Source organism: Triticum urartu, chromosome 5, assembly GCF_003073215.2.
Source record: "Triticum urartu cultivar G1812 chromosome 5, Tu2.1, whole genome shotgun sequence".
Taxonomy (NCBI): domain Eukaryota; kingdom Viridiplantae; phylum Streptophyta; class Magnoliopsida; order Poales; family Poaceae; genus Triticum; species Triticum urartu.
The window spans coordinates 581,451,984-581,470,161 of NC_053026.1; the positions used below are offsets into that span (position 1 = coordinate 581,451,984).

Genomic DNA, 18,178 nt, shown 5'->3' on the forward strand with positions numbered 1-18,178 from the left:
GCTTGTCGGAGGTGGAGAGGACGATGTGGTTAGAGGGATGGCCGGGGCAACGACATACTAGAGGAGATGGCGGCTTGGAGAGGGTGGGGGCGACGAGGTCGGCGCAACAGTGCCGTCGAGTGTGGGTGGTGTGGCAGCCGTCTCCTCTGGTGTTGAAGGATGGTATGATGAAGAAGAACTGAGGAAGACGCATGTCAAATCCAACGGCTAGAAAAATTGACCAACGCCTGCTTTCTTTTAGGGACAATTACATGCAAGCCGTTAGTTGGCGCCCACCCGTAGATTTTGCGACTAGTTTTGAGTGTGCTCAATTTTGCCCTAAAAAAATCAAACATATCGTTGTCACAGTGCCCTTTCCTCACAAAGAGAGAAGATTTTCTACCATGCATGGATCCCATGCATGCATTCACCGTTTTGTTTATTATTGTATGAAACCACCAGCATCATTTATAATGTTTCTCTCTCGTCTAGCATACATTCATATGTTATTCTACTCACTGAGTTTTATTCAAATAAATAGATGCCTATTTTTTATTGAATTAAACGTTTGATTTACATTCTGTTTGTACAATTGTGTTTTTTCTGACAAGATCAAAGACCAATATTGAATATAATTTTAGAAGAACGTGTGCAAGCCTAGCCGGCCAGTCCTATTCGGCTCAGGCCTCAGGCGCTGGTATTTCGAATGGGCCAGCCCATTTCCATACTTAATCTCCACTGGTTTTGAGAAGGTTCTAGAACATCCATTGAACCATTTTTTTCTTTTACTTTTTTCTTACTCTTTATTTATTTTTCATTTTTCATTTTCTTTTCTTTCTCCTTCTTTTTTAATTTTTTGGTTATGTTTTAGTTTTAAAATTTTAATTTTAATTTTAAGTTTTCAATACTCCAACATCTTTAAAATTCATGAACGTTTTGGAAATCATGTACATTTTTCAAATTGATGAACACTTCCAAAATTCGTGAACATTTTTTTAAAGCATGCACATTTCCAAATTCACAAAATGGTTTTTAATTGCGTAAATATTTTGGAACACGTGAACAATGTTTTTAAAATGCGAACAGTTTTTGAAATTTGGGAACATTTTTTGTTGGCGAACCTTTTTTGAGTTCATAAATACCTTTTGAATCGGCAAACATTTTTTGATTTTTTTGAAGATTTTTTAAAATTTTAAATTCTCAAACATTTTTTTGCAGAATGTGAACATTTTGTAGAAATACATGATTTTCTTTTAGAAATTCATGAACGTTTTCTGAAATTGTGAACATTTTTTAATAGATGAACCTTTTCTTTGAAATCACGAACAATTTTTGAATCAGTGAGCATTTACCATTTCCCAAACATTTTCAAATCATGAATGTTTTTTGAATGACGAATGTTTCAATTATTCGCAACTTTTGGAAATCCTCAATTGTTTTTGAAAATAAAATAGAAATAAGCAGAAAAAAACAAGGGCCTTCCTTCCCCGCATATGTGCCGGCCCATGAGGATGCGTGTTCATGAAAAACAAGGGGAGCGGTGCGTGCTTCACTGGTATATGGCGCGTATGTTGGCATATAGGAGATCCATCTTAGTCCTGCCAGTGTACAAATCTCCTAATCTTCTGAGGTACTAACCTTGCTAGATTTGGAGCCTCCACCGATTTGCGGCCTACGGGGTTTCTATGAGCCCAGCAGTAAGGATGTGTGCTACTGGTAGAGAGTAACACATATCTAGCCGTAATGGGTCGCCAGTTCCCTCAATTTTGAAAAGATATTGCCTGGTTTTGTGTTTTTCTTTCTTTTTCGTGTTTCATAATTTTTATGATTTTATTTTTTCTTTTCATTTTTACTTCTTTTTTTTCATTTTTTTCATGAATATTTGTTAAAATACTTGATCATATTAAAAAAAACTGGTCATTTTTACAACCATCAGAATTTTTTCAAATTTATGAATATTTTTAAAATTTATGAACCTTTTTTAAGTTTATGAGCATTTTAAAGTGTATAAATATTTAAATTTGTGAACCTTATTTTTAAAATTCGCAATCCACAAATATTTTTCATATTCAGGTTTTTTGTTAAATTTATGCTTATTTAATTCGCAATATTTTTAAATCCAAGAACTTTTTGAAATCTGTATAATAAACTTTTTAAAATAATAAACATGATAGCTGATTTTTTTTCTGAGCTAGCGATGGAGCGAGTGTAAAAAAAGGTTAACCGAGCCAGTGGAGCAAGGAGCCGAGCTAAGCGAGCAAGAGCTTCATTTGCCGGCTCATACACATGTTACACTAGCAATTTCCAGTTTAAACATGGAATAAGTACTCACAAGGGACTCATACAACCACCCCCGGGTGGCACCTAAGCTGAAATGTGTAAGTACACTACAACATATAGTGAAAAACTCCATTATCTTCTCAGAATAAATACCATCTCCAACAACAGCGAATACGATATATGAATTAATAAAAAAAACACCGCTGGAACATAACTAAAACCCAAGCCAACGTTGATAAAACCAAAATAAACCAACCGACCACAATAACCTACTATAGGGAAAAAAGTTAATCTCACAAGTGAAGGACAGTGCGGCGAAGCGCACATTAGCCTCTAGTTAAAACAGTAAGCTCAACCTAAAGGAACTTTCCCAGTGACGTCGTGAATTTAGAGCCACATGGGCCTATCCTGGTGCGGGTGGGCTAGACGGGTTGGGCAGTCATCAGCGATGCATGGCTTGTGTACGGTGTCTTCACTGAAACAACAGTCCAGCTATGTATATAGCACTTTTGTCTACCACTTGATAGATGTAACAAGGAAGAAGCTAAATTTCACCACCAAAATCAAAGAACGATTACCCATCCCAGCATAAAACAAACCAAACAAGACGGGAAAAAAATGTCCAGACGAGAAACAACAAGTCTCTCTCTCTCTCTCTCTCTCTCTCTCTCTCTCTCTCTCTGATTTCATTCTTCATATATTTCTCTTTTTACTTTATTAGTTTCTGCTATTTTATTTTTCCTATGTTTTTGGGACTTTTCCTTTTCCCTTTTTATGAATAATTCTTAACCAACATATACATATACGTACACAAACATTTTTTCCAATAAATACATAGTAATTTCTAAGAAAATACATGCAATTTTTTAAAATCTCATGAAAACTTTGTAGATTGCATTAACTTTTTCAAATCTATGAATATTTTTTAAGATGGGTGAACACTTTTCTGAAAACTCATGAAGATTGTTTTTAACTACACGAACAATTTTCAAAAATGAACATTTAAAATTTTTGATGAATATTTCGTTTAAATTTTATGGACATTTCCCAAAATGTGCCATTTTAATACTTGGATACATTTTAAAATATCTGAATGTATTTAAAGTTCATGAACATAAATTTAAAACATGTGTGAATAGTTTTAAAATATCATGGACATTACCTAAAATACTTTCTAAAATAACCTAACATTTAGTTATTTTATGAATAAAAGTGAAAAAAGCTCAACGCGGGAAAAGGAAAAAAGAAACAAAATCTTAGACAGCTTGTGCTATTGGATGCTCTAAACGTCCTATAGCAGCCCTTGCCCTGACGTAGGCATGGTTAGTTGCTCTGTGGTTGGCACGTCTATGAATTTCCCCTAAAACATGTGTCGTATGTACTTAACGATGTCTTCTCCTCACGTCTAAACCCTTCCTTCAATAAAAACTAAGCACGATACCATCACAAGGATAAACACAAATCATGACATTTTTTTTCGAAATGGAGGCAAAAGATTTGCCTCATCGATTAATTAAGAAGAAGAGAGTTGCCAGTTAATTAATGGGAAACCGGGCGAAAATCAATATAAACAAACCACATGCGGACTACTCCCAAAGTCTAAAACCCCGTGATCGCACCGCCGACCCTACAGACATTGCCAACATGCAATAGACCCAAGCCCACACGCAGCTGCATCGCAAAGGAATCCCCAAGAAAAACACCACGGAAGTAGACAAAAGCCCCCCCAAAAACCATGATGATAAGCTAAACCGTGAGGACGGCCCAAAAGACCAAGGAGCAACCATTAAGCAGCTGCAGACGCCTTCCCTAAGGCATCACTCTTCTTATTTTTGCTTTTGAGAGACTTCTCCACCTTCTTGATCTTGTCTTCGTTAAAATTTCCGGTCAGGATGCACGCAACCGCCTTACCAGACCCAGGGCTAGCCGCCTCCAAGATAGAGAGCAAGTTGCAAAGCTTTTTTTTGCAAAGAGAGCATCGAAACAAGGTGCCAACGCACCAGTCCCAACAACATCTCCACATGGGGGCACCACTTGCCCAATGGTCACAGGCGAGTGAGTGACCGCGGCATCCAAACCTGCACACACCACAAAGTCGGTCTGGCTAGACTCCAAGGGCGGCGGTGAGGGTGTCGTGGGCACCGCCAAAGCCCCTAGCAAGCTCATCTCCTTCGAAATCGCCACCGAAAGAGGTGGAGTGGACTCCTCACATAGCACTGTCAACTCAGGCATAATTTGTAGAACTGGAGCCACATCCTCAACGATCACTTCACCTCCAACGCCAATCGACACCATAGAGCAAGGCCTAGCACGAGGAGAGAAACCTCCATAGAGGTTGACTTCCTCTCCATCTGCAGAACCAACTTGAAGCTCGGGGAGCAGAGACCCAATCGGCACAACCTGAAGTTTACCAAGAGCATCCTCCGCCCTTGCCAAGACACTCTCAACAGGCACAAGACATTCGCGAAGCTCAATGCAAAGTAGCTCAGCCTGCTGCTCAAGGACGAGCTGTAATGGCACATCAGCTTGGATGACGGATGCAGGCGGTGGAGCAACACATGGTTGCGGCGTAGTTTGGTCAACGGGTTGCTTCGCACGGCAAAAGCAAGCAATGTGGCCGAAACGGAGGCAATTTCTGCAACGGATTGGATCCCTGCAGGAGTGTGCTTGATGACCCTGACACCGAAAACATCTATCTCTCAACCATGCCGGAGGAGGCAGCCGTGCATTCAAGGAAGGGCGATGAAAAGCCGGAGGAGGCGTCGAACGACGCTCCTTGGAGACGAGCTGCCAACCCCCCAACTCATCCCCGCGCGGAGCAGCCGCACAACAGTCGAGAACGGCAGGTGCCTCATTCCGACGAAAGCATCCACGCCAATCCCCCCAACCAGGGTGCACGGGCGGGATGACACGGTCACCTCCAGCAACGACCTGCGGCGTAGGAGTAGTGGGCGCCGCGTCCGAGGATGTGGTCGCCTTCCGCCCCCCAATGGTCGGGTCCGACCTGCGAAAAGCAAGGGCAGTCGCGGCCAGCGCAGCAGCGGTGGGTGGTGAAGCCGGAGAGTCCACAGTCCCAAGCTCGGGGGAGAGCGAGCGTGGCGGCGACGGAGACGGGATCTGATGCGCATTTTGTTGGAGCAAGGCCGGAGCCGTCGCGGTTGCCAACGACAGTCGCGTGGATGTGCGTAAGAGACTGTGGCGTGGACTCCAGTTCCAGGATGGCTGCTTCACTTGATGGAAGGCTGCTGGAGAAGCCGAACAAGGTCGAAACTTGGGGGACAACGTTTAGGGTTTAGGGTTGTGAAACAGATTCCCCCGCGAACTGACGCCGACAAACCATGACATTATGAAAATAGAGTTGCTCATAGTCTAGCTAACATTGGTCCAATAGTGCCGTCTAATATCATTGGATATAAACAATTAATCTAATTACCCTCAATAAAAACTAAAACTAATGGTATATAAACAATTAATCTAATTACCCTCAAAAAACAATTAATCTAATTGAATGGATCGCCCAGTCTGTATTGGGCTGTCACGCTAGTAATGATTTTCCCAGACGGCAGGCACTCAGCCTTCTCATCGGCCCTCTCGTGCTTCCTCCCCCTTTCCACGCTATGGATCCGATCCGGCACGTGGCATGTCTTCCTCTGCATCCATGGATCTGCATGCAATTGCGAATCGCTGTCAAATCCGATCTGCCGAGTCGGGCACGGACGAGGAGCTCGAGGACAGTTCGGCCGCGGGCCACGGATGTTCGTTCGTTGTTTGTTGCGCTGTCAGAGGACGGAGAAGACCCACCAGTTGGGCGTCGGCCCATCCCCATCCCGATCGACGATGGCGGCTTCTCCGTGTCCGGGAGCACCCGACACCGCGTCGCGTCGACGTGTGCGACTGATCGCCGCTCTTGGGATCTCGTCGACATGCAGGGGACTCGTGAAAATGGCGTGTCTGCCTCGCTCCCACCTTCGTTAAGTACGTACCCGTGGAACTGTGGAAGTACCGGTAATTTATGATCAGTTCGTGCTTGTTCGAGGTTCCGGCGACTTGGGAACACAGGATGGACACGGTCCCTGAGGTCAAGGCTGAGCCTCGAGCGACCAGCGCGCCACGCTTGACGGTGTCTAATTGTCTAATATCTACTCCCTCCGTCCGGAAATACTTGTCCTCGAAATGGTTGTATCTAGGTTTATTTTAGTTATAGATACATACATTTTATCCATTTCTAGAACAAGTATTTCCGGACGGAGTGAGTAGTTTATTAAGTGAAATGATGCAAATCATCCTATCCGACTGATAACGACGCGTGCGTCTACGCCTTCATAGCCGTCGGATCTGATTTTAATCAGATGACCCAGAAGCGGCGTATTATGTAGCCTAAATAAATTTTACAACCGGTAGTTCTTATAACTCCCCACCACAACAGCTAGTGTGTTGTGAGATCTAGATCCCGTACTCCTCGTCAAGCCAAAGCTCCTAGGCGCTACTCCGGTCGCCGCTAGCGAACATGCCAACGAGATCTCTGATAAGCACGACTGGCGCCATCGGCAAGCACGCCAACGAGGCCGCCGACAAGCACGTTGACGAAGTTGCTGGCAAGCATGAGTAGTCGCCTCCCGTGTTCCCCCCGAACTCCCCCCTCCCCCCAAGTTGACACCTTCCCACGCTACTTCGACCGTTGTTGTCGGGGCTTGCCGCCGACAAGGCCGCTGGCAAGCACGCCGACACAGTAGGTTGTCGCCTCCCTGAGCTTCAGCCGCAACAGCTGTTCCTGCAACATTCTCTTTGTTGCATAAATTTTCTGCAACTTAACATTTGTTGCAAAAAAAATATGTAAATATTTCCACAATATCATCACTGCTGCAATTTTTTTTCGCAACACAATCTCTGCTGCAGATATTTCTGCGACACGACTTATGTTGCAGAAGTTGAGGACGACGCTCGGCGTCGGCCACTAGATTGATCCAGATACGACGGCTCACCAGGCGGCGGATTTTTTTTTTCAAATGATCCGCCGACCGACACGTAGCACGTCCCCTAATTTAATCCATAGGTTTTCCACATTTTTATGCATATGCACTTCTCCTAATTTACAGATTTTTATGCATATACACTCCGACACGTTGAGCATTCTTTTTTACGTGCCCCTTTGCTGCGACTATCTAAAACGGGATTGAGGAGAAGTTTGGTATTCGGTCGAAACATTCTTTTTCTTTCATAATGCTAAACAACGGTTGTTTGACCTTCTCAATCGCAACAATGTGGTACAAAGTGTGGTTGTAGGAGTGGTGTGTTGGCATATTTGAGATTCTCGAAGTGAGACTATAAATTCAAAACCTACGATGAACCCTGTTGTGACAACCCAGAGGATTGCAGCCTACGTGGATATGAATATGATTGATTTGCATTGTTTGAAGCCAGATCATTCACCAATACATGCAGCTACAATGCAGATTGAGAAAATGGACTCCAGGGCCGATTGTTTTGGTTTTGTTTGAATGTGGATGCATAAATCTTCACATCTTCATCTCGTTCGTTAGTTGGTGTGGTGGCGTAGGACCATGTAGGTAGGTGTCGTGTAGGTCGCCCCCGATGCTTTCATGACATCACTACACCAAAATTTATAGAAGCACCGACTCTTCATTGCATCGCCACTCTGGAGCTGGATGAAGATTTCCACAATGAAGAAACGAAAACACTAGCAATCATTCGGCGGTTGCTAGGGTGCTTCGGCCTCGTCGTCCAAACGACGTGTGTCCTCGTGGGCCCATGGAGACGCCCCTCTCTCTCTCTCATCCAACCTTACCCCTCTCTTCCCTAGCCCACCTTATCTTCTCTCCTCATTCGTCTCTCAATTCTTCCTCATGCCCTCTCTCAGTTCCCTCCATTGCAAAGCCAGATCATTTCCTTCTTCTATATTTTCGTTCCCATCCTCAACCATACCTCCTACACGAGAAGCGTTGCTGCGAGAAAGGCCAACCGCCGCAACTGACCATCGATGTTGCAAAGCGGCGTCCGTGCTTCGATAACATCGGTGGTGCTCCTCTGACAAGCTTCTGCAACAAGGTTTATGTTTATGAAACATGCGTGTTGTTGCACTGGTTTGCAGCTGAGCTATGTTTCTTAAACATTTGGTGTTGTTACAATGGTGTGCAAACAGGGACACGTGTTTAAAACCCATGTGATGTTGCAACGGTGGTCGCGGTTCATTTCCGCAACATGGATATTGTTTTTAAAAAAACCTGGTTTAGAGAGATTGCAACAGGGCTCCTGTTGCAGAAGGCCGAGCTCAGCATAGATCTTGTTTTAAAGAAAAAAAGAAGGGTTCATGGAGAGATGGCAATAAGGCTCCTGTTGTAGAAGACGGAGCCCAACACAAATAACTTGTTACAAAGGTTGATACTCATGGCTATTCGGGATGCCATACAACGCTGCCAAGACGGTCAGTCCTTTTAGATTATCACCCGGCCGATGCGTGGCGCTGCCCCCAAACAATTAGCTATGAATAGGAGTTTTGTATTACTAAATCTAAAACATGAATGCTCGGCCAGAAAGTTGTGAACACACTGTACTCGTTCCACGCTAATACGCCGCAAATTAACACATCTACTTAAATGCGATTAGGACATTCTGGCTTGTTGCATATGAGCCGTGACATGGACGTGTGTTTGTTTGTCGAAGGAGCCATTCCCAGCCGCTCGATCGGATCTGCCGACGTCCCAACCAGTCGCTCCGATACACCATTAATAAATTAGCCCGCGAATTGGCCAATTGGGTTCATAAAAATCCCCAAAAGCAAACTTTTCCCTTTGCCCTGCTCCTCCGTCCAGCCAGCCAGCCAGCCAGATCCACTCGACAAAACCCGATCGATCGATCGACCGAGGCCAGCCAGCAACAGCAATCAATCACGGCACGATCCCCCGATCCATCCCCCCTCCCCGCCACCACCTAGGGTTCGTCCCTCCCTCCGCCATGTCCTCCTCCACGGCCTCCTGGTCGCGCTACGGCGCCGTCCCGGCCCCGCCCCCGCCGCCGCGGCCCGACGCGAACGGCGGCTTCGAGGCGGCGCCCTCCCCCTCCTCCTCCCCCGCCTCCCCGCCGGCGGCGACCGCGGCGGAGGCGGGGGTGGCCTTCTTCTCGCGCGCGGGGGCCAGCGCCGCGGCCGCCGCGGCCGTCGGCCGGCCGCGGGCCTGGCGGGAGGTGCTGGACCACACGGCCTTCTCGCGCCCGGAGACCTGCGGCGAGGCGCGCGCCCGGGCCCGCCGCAACCTCGCCTACTTCCGCGCCAACTACGCGCTCGCGGCGCTCGTCCTCGTCTTCCTCGGCCTCGTCTACCGCCCGCGCTCCATGCTCGCCTTCCTCGCCCTCTTCGTCGCCTGGCTCGCGCTCTACTTCGGCCGCGGCGGGGACGCGGGCCCGCTCGTCTGCCTCGGCCGCGACGTCGACGACCGCGTCGTGCTCGCCGTCCTCTCCGCCGCCACCGTGCTCGCCGTCGCGCTCACCCGCGCGGGGCTCAACCTGCTCGTCTCCCTCGTCCTCGCCTCCGCCCTCATCGGCGTGCACGCCGCCTTCCGCATGAACGTCTACCTCGACGAGAGGGACGCCTTCGACGGGGACGCCGCCGTCTCCTCATTCATGGGCAGCACCTACGGCTACAGCACGCTCCCGAGATGAGGCATTCGATTCGATCCAAGGGCGTTTCTTCCGATCCTCTGTTCTTCGAGGATGTAATGCTACGGAAATTTCAGTCTTCCTAGTCTGTATGAGGTGTATAGGATCTTGTTTGCTTTCCCTTTTGCGGGGAGTTTTGATTTGTTTGTAGTCAGTCCACTTGGTGTTCAAGTGAAATTCTTAAGCTGATTGTGATGATCTGAAGCTGTTTTTTCAAGGGAAATTTTGTAAGATGTTGCTCCAAGGTGTAAATCATCCCTACTACTGACTAGTGATGGAAATAAAGCTTGTGAAATTCAGTGTATCTTGCTATGTTCTTATGTACCATTTTGAATTAACTAACAGAGTAACAGGGCCAACACAGAAGATTGATTCTTGGAAAAGCTGATACATGAAAGAGATCAGCTGATAGGTAAGCTCCAGAGTTGGGTTCATATTGCTACTATGTTTTCTTCTCTTCACAACTTTGGAGAACAACAATTGTTTTCGATGATGCTAAATCCTCATTCATAAATTCTGATGTATGTCTACACTAAACATAGTAACAGGTCAGCAAAGGAGATTCTTAAGGAAGTGGATACATGAAAGAGATCAAGTGACAAAGTGAGCTCAAGAGTTGGTATCATGTGACTAGTAAAAAAGGTAGAATGCTACTGTATTTTCTTCTCTTCACAACTTTGGGAAACAACAATAGATTTTGATGGTGGTAATTCTTGTACTTGTAAAGAACAGAAAACTGCATTCATTTATTCAATCATATAAACCTCTTGGTATTGTTTTACAGTTGCTGTTTACTAGGATTATGCCCCCAATTCCAAGAGTATGTTCCCTCTGTTTACTAAAGATTATGCCCCCACTCCTAAGAGCATGTTCCCTCCACCAACATCCTGATGTTTTTAATCCTCCTTACAACAGATGCACATAAAGATTCATGTGACCAGCCTGTAGTAACTTCAGAGTCAACTGTTCCCAGAATTTATATAGGGCCCAGTGATAAATTAAGTCCCACTTGGACCATGTCTTCAGTTAACTTAAGCGGCTTGGCATCGATGGCTTGCTTGAGCTTCCTCCCTAGCGCGTATGCAAGGGGAGGTGGTACCGCATTCCCGATCTGCCTGTGCTTGCTCCGGATGTTGCCAACGAAATGGTAGCCATCAGGGAAGCCCTGCATTCATGTCATGTTGTGGGATCAGATCAGAGTCTTCAACAAGATGGCAGCAGATCCGATTCATGGCAACGTGCATTGGATTCTGATTTGCCTGTGCCTGCCCTGGAGGTTAAGCCAGACGGGAAACGAGGCAATTGCTCTTGCACATGCACAGAACTATGATCTGATTCTGATAAAATAGCTCAATCTACTCCAGTAGCATTGGTGGGAACAAAATCTACTGTCAACTAGCCAAGTGTAGTTGCCGAGGCACAAGTGGATGCATTACTGCATATACTACCCACTATGCAGTAGCAATTTCGAGAGTGTTGATAGGGATATCTGCAAGAGTACTTGCTTACCTGGGATCGCGCACATTCACGAACAGTGATGATCCTGTCCTGATCAGGGTGGAAGCACATGCCGACCCTGCCCATTGGCTGGGGATATGTCACTGATGTGGGGAAGTTGCCCTCCCAGTCCAGCCTCCCATACAGGCCTTTCCACTGATTGTTCCTCTTGGCTGTGTTGAGCAAGTACTTAGGGATCAGATCCACCGTTTTCCCTGTGGATAGCTTCACCTGTAGTATTCACATGATGAAAATTAGCTGCTAGTACATCACATGGTTGCTTACCAAGAATGTAGAGAGCAGCAGAGAATGTGAATAAGATGGCTGAAACTGAATGCTACCTTCTCATCTGGCAGGTCATGCCAATCACAGCCAGGGCGCTTTGGGATGTGCTTGCACCTAATGAGATTCACCTCGTTCATCTTTTTGGATATGTGGTCACTCAGCGAAAGCGTATCGCCTCGAATCTTCTTCTGGAACCAGGAGATGGGCTCGCCTCCGTACTACAGCACACAAGGGAGAAAGAAAATTCAGCTTGTACTGATCAAGAGCATTGACTGACACAAGAAATTCAGATTGTACGCACCTCTATTGTTGGGTTGCTGGCGCCATTCACCACCGGTGGTAGATCGCCGATTGTATCCCTGACTGTTATAGAGCGGAAAGGAGCTCCTCCAGCTGTGCTCCTGGCAGCAGCATAGTATTTACCTCCTGGCAGGTTTATTTTCAGCTCAGGGCTAGCGAAGACATGCATTGGTTCAGGCCAGTCAGGAAGAGTCTCCCCATGCGCGGCGGCCCAGATGAACGCCCTTTTCCTGGACTGCGTGACACCATAAGCACCTGCCTCTAGAATGCCGAATCGAACCTAGGAACATGCAGACAAGTTCAGAACATATGAAAGTCAAGGAAGGCCATAGCACAAACAGAGAAGAGCAAGCGTCAAGCACCTGGTACCCCATCTCCAGGAGCGATGCTAGTGTTAGTCTGAATGTCTGGCCCTTGTTAAACGAAACAAAGTTCCTGACGTTTTCTAAAAGGAAGAACCTAGGCCGGAAATACTCTGCGAAGGACAGGAATGCTGGAATCATCTCGCACTGAACCTTGCTCCATGGGCTCTGCTTGAATCTGTTCATCCAGGAGAACCCCTGAGAAAAGATGCACAGAGAGTGTCAAGCAACAACGCAGAGGATTGACAATACGTTGAGCATTCTCCTGGTGTATAGGTGAGGCATCTGACCTGGCATGGAGGGCCACCATTGATGAATTCTACTTCACCGGGCACAGGGAGATTCTTAACCTTCTCATCTGAAAGTTTTGCTGCTCCCGCAGAAGCCTCTGAAGTGGAGACGCAGTCATCAACATCGCCACACTTATCCATTATCGCCCTGAAGATGAGAATAGTTAGAAATAAGTAATGAGTTTAGCACATCCAAAGGGGGAAATGGGTTTTGCATACTTCAGAATCACATTGCAGTTCTCCACAAACACTGCTGCTTCAGGATGATTTTGAAGAAATGCTTGCCCAGCAGGTTCTTCATATTCGATTGCCCATTTTGTACGTGAAGCGCCTGTACAGTTGAATGATCAGAAGGTATGTGGTGGCCAAGGTGCTCTGTCTACGAAAATGCACAAGCATCTTATGAAGAACATGCAAATGGAAAACACATTACCAGCTAGGTGCAGCCCTTCAGACAAACCTCCACAGCCAGCAAAAATATCAAGGGTTGAAAACGATTTCTAAGGTAGAAAAGAGGCATCCACCAGTCATTGAGAACAGCTAATCCCGGAATTAGCAGGCCGGTATGCGAAGAGAATTCGGTATCTTTATTCTCGTTTTATTTCTCACTAAATGATCTAACAAACGCATGATTTGATTACTAAATATTGAGTCATTGAACGAATATTCGAGTAAATTCACCTTTTTCTATGAAAGCAAGGATTGGGCTGGGTTGCTTATTCGTCATCACGGAGCAACCCGGTACCTCTCTTTCCATTCCAACTAAACTAAGTGAAAAAAGGGGGAGAGCAAAACAGAAACACAGGAACAAAGAAACTATGTCCAAACCAACGAGTCCTTTGGTCGACTCTAAAGAATGTATCGGGAGTTGGAAGACAGTTCTCTGGTGTTTCATCCTTGTGTTTATCCGAACCGGCTTGCTCATCGTCACAAATCTGCTTCCCTTTATTCTTTCTCGAAGCAGGCGCCTTCCTTGCCAGGGTGAGCTTAACATTGGTCGGTAGCTGGTTCATAGACAAGGCAAACTCAATCAAATATATGAAGAAGTTTGTCAACAAGATGAGATGAACACAAAATTAAATTTGGCAATATCATTCTGACCTGCTTGAGAGCTCCAGTGCCAGGATCATATAAATGTTCACAGTAAAAGGCGTGCTCAACTACTACTGGAAGATTTGAATTTGGAAGGTCATCCTTTGCTGTAACCTCACATTTTCCCTCTATCATCGCAACAGGCACACTAACTATATTTTCACTGTAGTACACCTGGATCAAACAACAAAGAAAACTACTCCCTCAGTTCCTAAATATTTGTCTTTCTAGAGGTTTCAACAAGTGACTACATACGGAGCAAAATGAGTGAATCTACACTCTAAAATATGTCTACATACATCCGTATGTGGTAACCATTTGAAATATCTAAAAAGACAAATATTTAGGAACGGAGGGAGTAGATTAAAGTCCAAGTGTAAAAAACATAAAGTTAGGTGGAATCACAGGCACAATATGGTGGTAATGATGCACATAAAAAAATGTGGTAAACATAAGGCAGAGTGCCAAACCTCTCTGATATCTGAAGAGTAAGCTTTATCCGATGAAATATCATCAGGTCTGTATAGCCTTCTTACACTGACTTTTGTTGATTTCAGATTAGCTTTATGAGACCTTGAAGCACCATTGACACTCTGCAAACAACATACCACATAGGGCTTCAGGCCCACATTTCTTCCAGCCCGGTAGGTCCCACGGCCCTCGACTCGAGGGAAAAACTCGGGCCTGATATACAGGAAGTCATGAACATTGTATGTGACATTCTTGAGGACAAAGCTGGTCTCTGACAGTATTTTGAATTCATCACCAACCGCTACTCGCTCCTCACAGGAACTACAAGTGCCAGTTCCATTACCCATTTTCTCATAAGGGAGGGAGAAAAAGGCACCTTTCTCAGGACAGTATAGGCTTTTGCAGATATACTCCACCGGCAAACCTTTCTTCTTCCTATCCTCTGCATTGGCCTTCTCCGCCCTAATAGCTTCCAACTGGTCTTTTCTGCACTTGTGACCCCAGGGAATTAGCTGGAAGTTGACAGTAACTGATTCTCTCATGTCACCTACTTTGAACTGTAAACAGTCATTGGTAAAGAACACCTCTCTTTCGTTTGTGGCGTTGCCGAGGACAGTGTCCGAACCATTTTGCAGAACTCTTCCATTAATCATTTGTGTGCCATCATGTGTCTCATACATATACTCAACAGAACACATAATGGCTTCTCCTGAATCACCTTCCAATGTGACTGCCCCACCAACAGGAATACTTAGATCTCCAACTCTAACACTTCTGTACAGAGCTTCTCCAGCAGGTGTTTTTCCAACCATTTGACCTTCCCATTTTATTTCTTCACAAACATCTAATGATGTCACTCTAGACCTTGTTGGTGGCAAGGTCCTCGAAACATGTTCCTCGCCAACTTCAACCTCTCCTTCAGCATCATCTTCTTCATTTTCTTCCTGTTCCTCCTCAAATACCTTTTGCTCATCATTCTCACCCCCCTCCTTTGAATCCTCTGGGAAATGGGTTGTATAGTAATCACCCCATATCCTGCTGACCAACTTTGTGGTTGTCGCACGCATAAGATTTCGTTTTGATACTGGGGTCATTTTTGCAATTGGGTTCAGATTCCCTCCTCTCACAACTTGAGATTTCTTCTTCATTGCTAGCTTCGTGTGACCTCTTTCTTCCATCTTCTTGACAAGGCCTGTGATGAAGGCGCACCGTCGAATGTACTCATCTGGATAATTTGCGAACTGTTGAAGGATTATCTGTCCATGCACCACAACATATCTTTCAACAAGTGTTGCATCTTTTGAAATGAATGCATGGTGCCCTCTCTCAAATTCTGCTACTCTCTTGGTAACATCAGCGAAAGAAAGTTTTGAAGCACGAGTTTGTTCTTTTAAAATGGCAATGACACTAACAGCCAGTCTTGCTGTTTTAAGGACAGTGTCACACCATGGCGCATACTGCTTCGTTGGTTGGCGTAACTTGTACCTGAAATAATTTAAATTTTTGTGCAAGTTAAGAGGAAGGTTTAATTGTGAGGGAATGCAAGATCCTAAGTAAAATGCAAAAGACATAAGATCGTAATTGCATGACAAGCTATTGATTGAACATGTGTGCCTGGAGTACAGAATTGATTCATGTTCTTGTCAACCTAACTGCCTCTGTTTCCTCCTCAATTCTGATTTCCTTGGGTGTGACAAGTGAATCTTCTTCAGATAAGTCAAATGCCTTCTCACTGAAATTCGAACGGGCAACTTCTCTTTTTGGTCTCTTGCAGCCAATGGCATTGTGACCAATATTGGTGGTAACATTGCTCTCCTCAATTATATTCTCATTTCTGCTTTTAGGCTTTGCTTGGTGCCTCTTTGTTCCTGAAAGCGATAAAAATGTTGGACACATTTTTGATAGAAATGTAAGACACATTTTTCAACAAATATTGGACAACGCTGAAAGAACTGAATGCAGTGCAAGTATATATATATATATATATATATATGCATCAGATGAATCCCATACATAAAATATTAAAATGGCGGTTTAACTACTGATTCTTTGATTGACCCAATATGATTATGCTCGCTTACTACACATAGTGGCCTTGTAAAATATATTGTTGAATGATTAGTTAAATGCATGAGTCGCAAATGTACCAATAAATAACAATGGTGTCCCAATCCATAGTTTCATATACTACACCGCACATCAAACTTATAAAAATAATAATATTATGACCGTTTATAATTTGCTAATATGGAGAAGTGCAATTTTGTGGAAACTATAGCATTTCCAGGAATAAGTTTATCTAAAATTTGGGAACCAAAATAGCAAGGTAAGCACATATACCAGCAGTACCAGCAGAATGTGGAGAGTTCGACATAATTCCCCTGTAAAGTTTAGAATCAAGTAGATGTGTCAATTAGATGTTTAGATAAATATAGCAATCAAATTACAAAATCAAGAGTTTAGCGGTTACACCGCAAATCAACAATTTGTTAACACATTTTCAAACAAGGACATATTTGGCAGACCTAGACATGGTGAACGCAAAAAATGATGGGGTGGAGAGGGGGGTAAAAAACTTACCTGGCCGGTTCAATCTACAAATCTCCAGCAAGGCCAGATCACGATTGACCACCACTGAAAGCAAGACTCCTGCACAACATAACAATTAGACTATTAGAAAAACATCCTAATTAGAAGTTCAGATGTGAAAACACAGATCTATGCAAACATAACTAGATGCACCATAAATCAAATAGAAGCACGCACACCCAAATTCAAACTATGCAAATACAACTAGCGATGTCACCATAAATCGAGCGTAGAAGCTTCACCCAGATTCAAACCAAATAGGTGACGAGACGTCACCATGTATAAATCGAAAATAGAATCACAGTAAGCCGGATTCCAACCAAAAGGTGTGATGAAATGCAAGTACACAAAGCGATCAGAAGAAATAAAGCAACCAAGAGCAGATGGAGAAAAATGGAGAGAGGCGCCGATGCAACCTAGCTATTGGCAATTGGGCACACATGCTCCACACAAGAAAGCAAGATCTACAGATCTGCAAGAAGTATCCATCAACCATCCACGGAGTAATGGCGTTAATTACCTCGGTGGTGCAATCTACATCTCCACCAAGGGCAGACCACAGATCCACCACCAGGGTCGAAACTCTTGCACAACAAAACCATGGAATAGACCTTCAGAGAAGCATCCTAATCAAAATTCTAGATGCGGAAACATGGATCTATGCAAATACAACAAGATGTAACCATCGTCACCTGGATTCAAACCAAACGAAAGGGGTGACGAGATGCAAGTAGAGAGAGTGATCGGAACGTATGAGTAGGCCAAGCAAGCAAGGGCAGATGGACGGAAATGGGGAGAGGTGCCGGTGACACGGCTCCACAGAAGAAAGGAAGATCAAGCCAAAAGTAAAAACACGATATAAACATGATCCTAGCACTGGCCGGTCGGTTGGCGATCATGATCCATCCAAGGCTAGGACAAAAGTATGGCGTCAGGACTAGAGTACACATGCACGTAAAGGAGGTAGATAACCACATGTAAAATCGGGGTGTGAAGAACCTCAGCAGGACGCGGACGAATCCCATCCATCTACACTCACCATGGAGGCGCGAACGTACGCGAGATCCTCGACGCCAAAACTCACGGAAAGAAAGATCGGAGAAAAACCAGACACAAGACGTGATTCCGGCCTCCCCTGCGTGGTCTCGGCTATCATTCATCCAAAGCAAAGTTCCGGACGGAAGCATGGCGTCGGGAGCACGTGAACAAGGTAGAAAACACCGGTGGCCGGTAGAGGACGCGGACGAAGCCCCTGGTCGAGCCTCACAAGGATCATCGGCAAAACGATCCACCGACCGGCTGGCTACACGTACGCACACCGCTAGATCCACGATCAAAAGTTTTGGAGAAATCGCGTGGCGT

The 18,178-nt window shown here is 45.0% G+C and overlaps 2 protein-coding genes across 2 annotated transcripts; one reads left to right on the top strand and one right to left on the bottom strand.

Moving 5' to 3' along the window:
- The first annotated feature begins 9,045 nt into the window (after window positions 1-9,045).
- On the top strand, window positions 9,046-10,234 carry LOC125506114 (PRA1 family protein E-like). Its single transcript, XM_048670987.1, has one exon. The coding sequence runs from the start codon at window positions 9,232-9,234 to the stop codon at window positions 9,931-9,933; it is 702 nt and encodes a 233-aa protein (XP_048526944.1). The 5' UTR covers window positions 9,046-9,231; the 3' UTR covers window positions 9,934-10,234.
- A 437-nt stretch (window positions 10,235-10,671) lies between these two features.
- LOC125507450 (DNA (cytosine-5)-methyltransferase 1A-like) lies at window positions 10,672-17,418 on the bottom strand. The gene is made up of 14 exons (XM_048672027.1): window positions 17,337-17,418; window positions 16,808-16,876; window positions 15,876-16,095; window positions 14,227-15,712; window positions 13,766-13,930; window positions 13,539-13,668; window positions 13,098-13,157; window positions 12,884-12,995; window positions 12,665-12,812; window positions 12,375-12,572; window positions 12,014-12,292; window positions 11,769-11,930; window positions 11,440-11,658; window positions 10,672-11,095 (listed from the first exon to the last, which is right to left on the bottom strand). The coding sequence occupies exons 1-14, from the start codon at window positions 17,416-17,418 to the stop codon at window positions 10,907-10,909; spliced, it is 3,519 nt and encodes a 1,172-aa protein (XP_048527984.1). The 3' UTR covers window positions 10,672-10,906.
- Window positions 17,419-18,178: the final 760 nt, after the last annotated feature.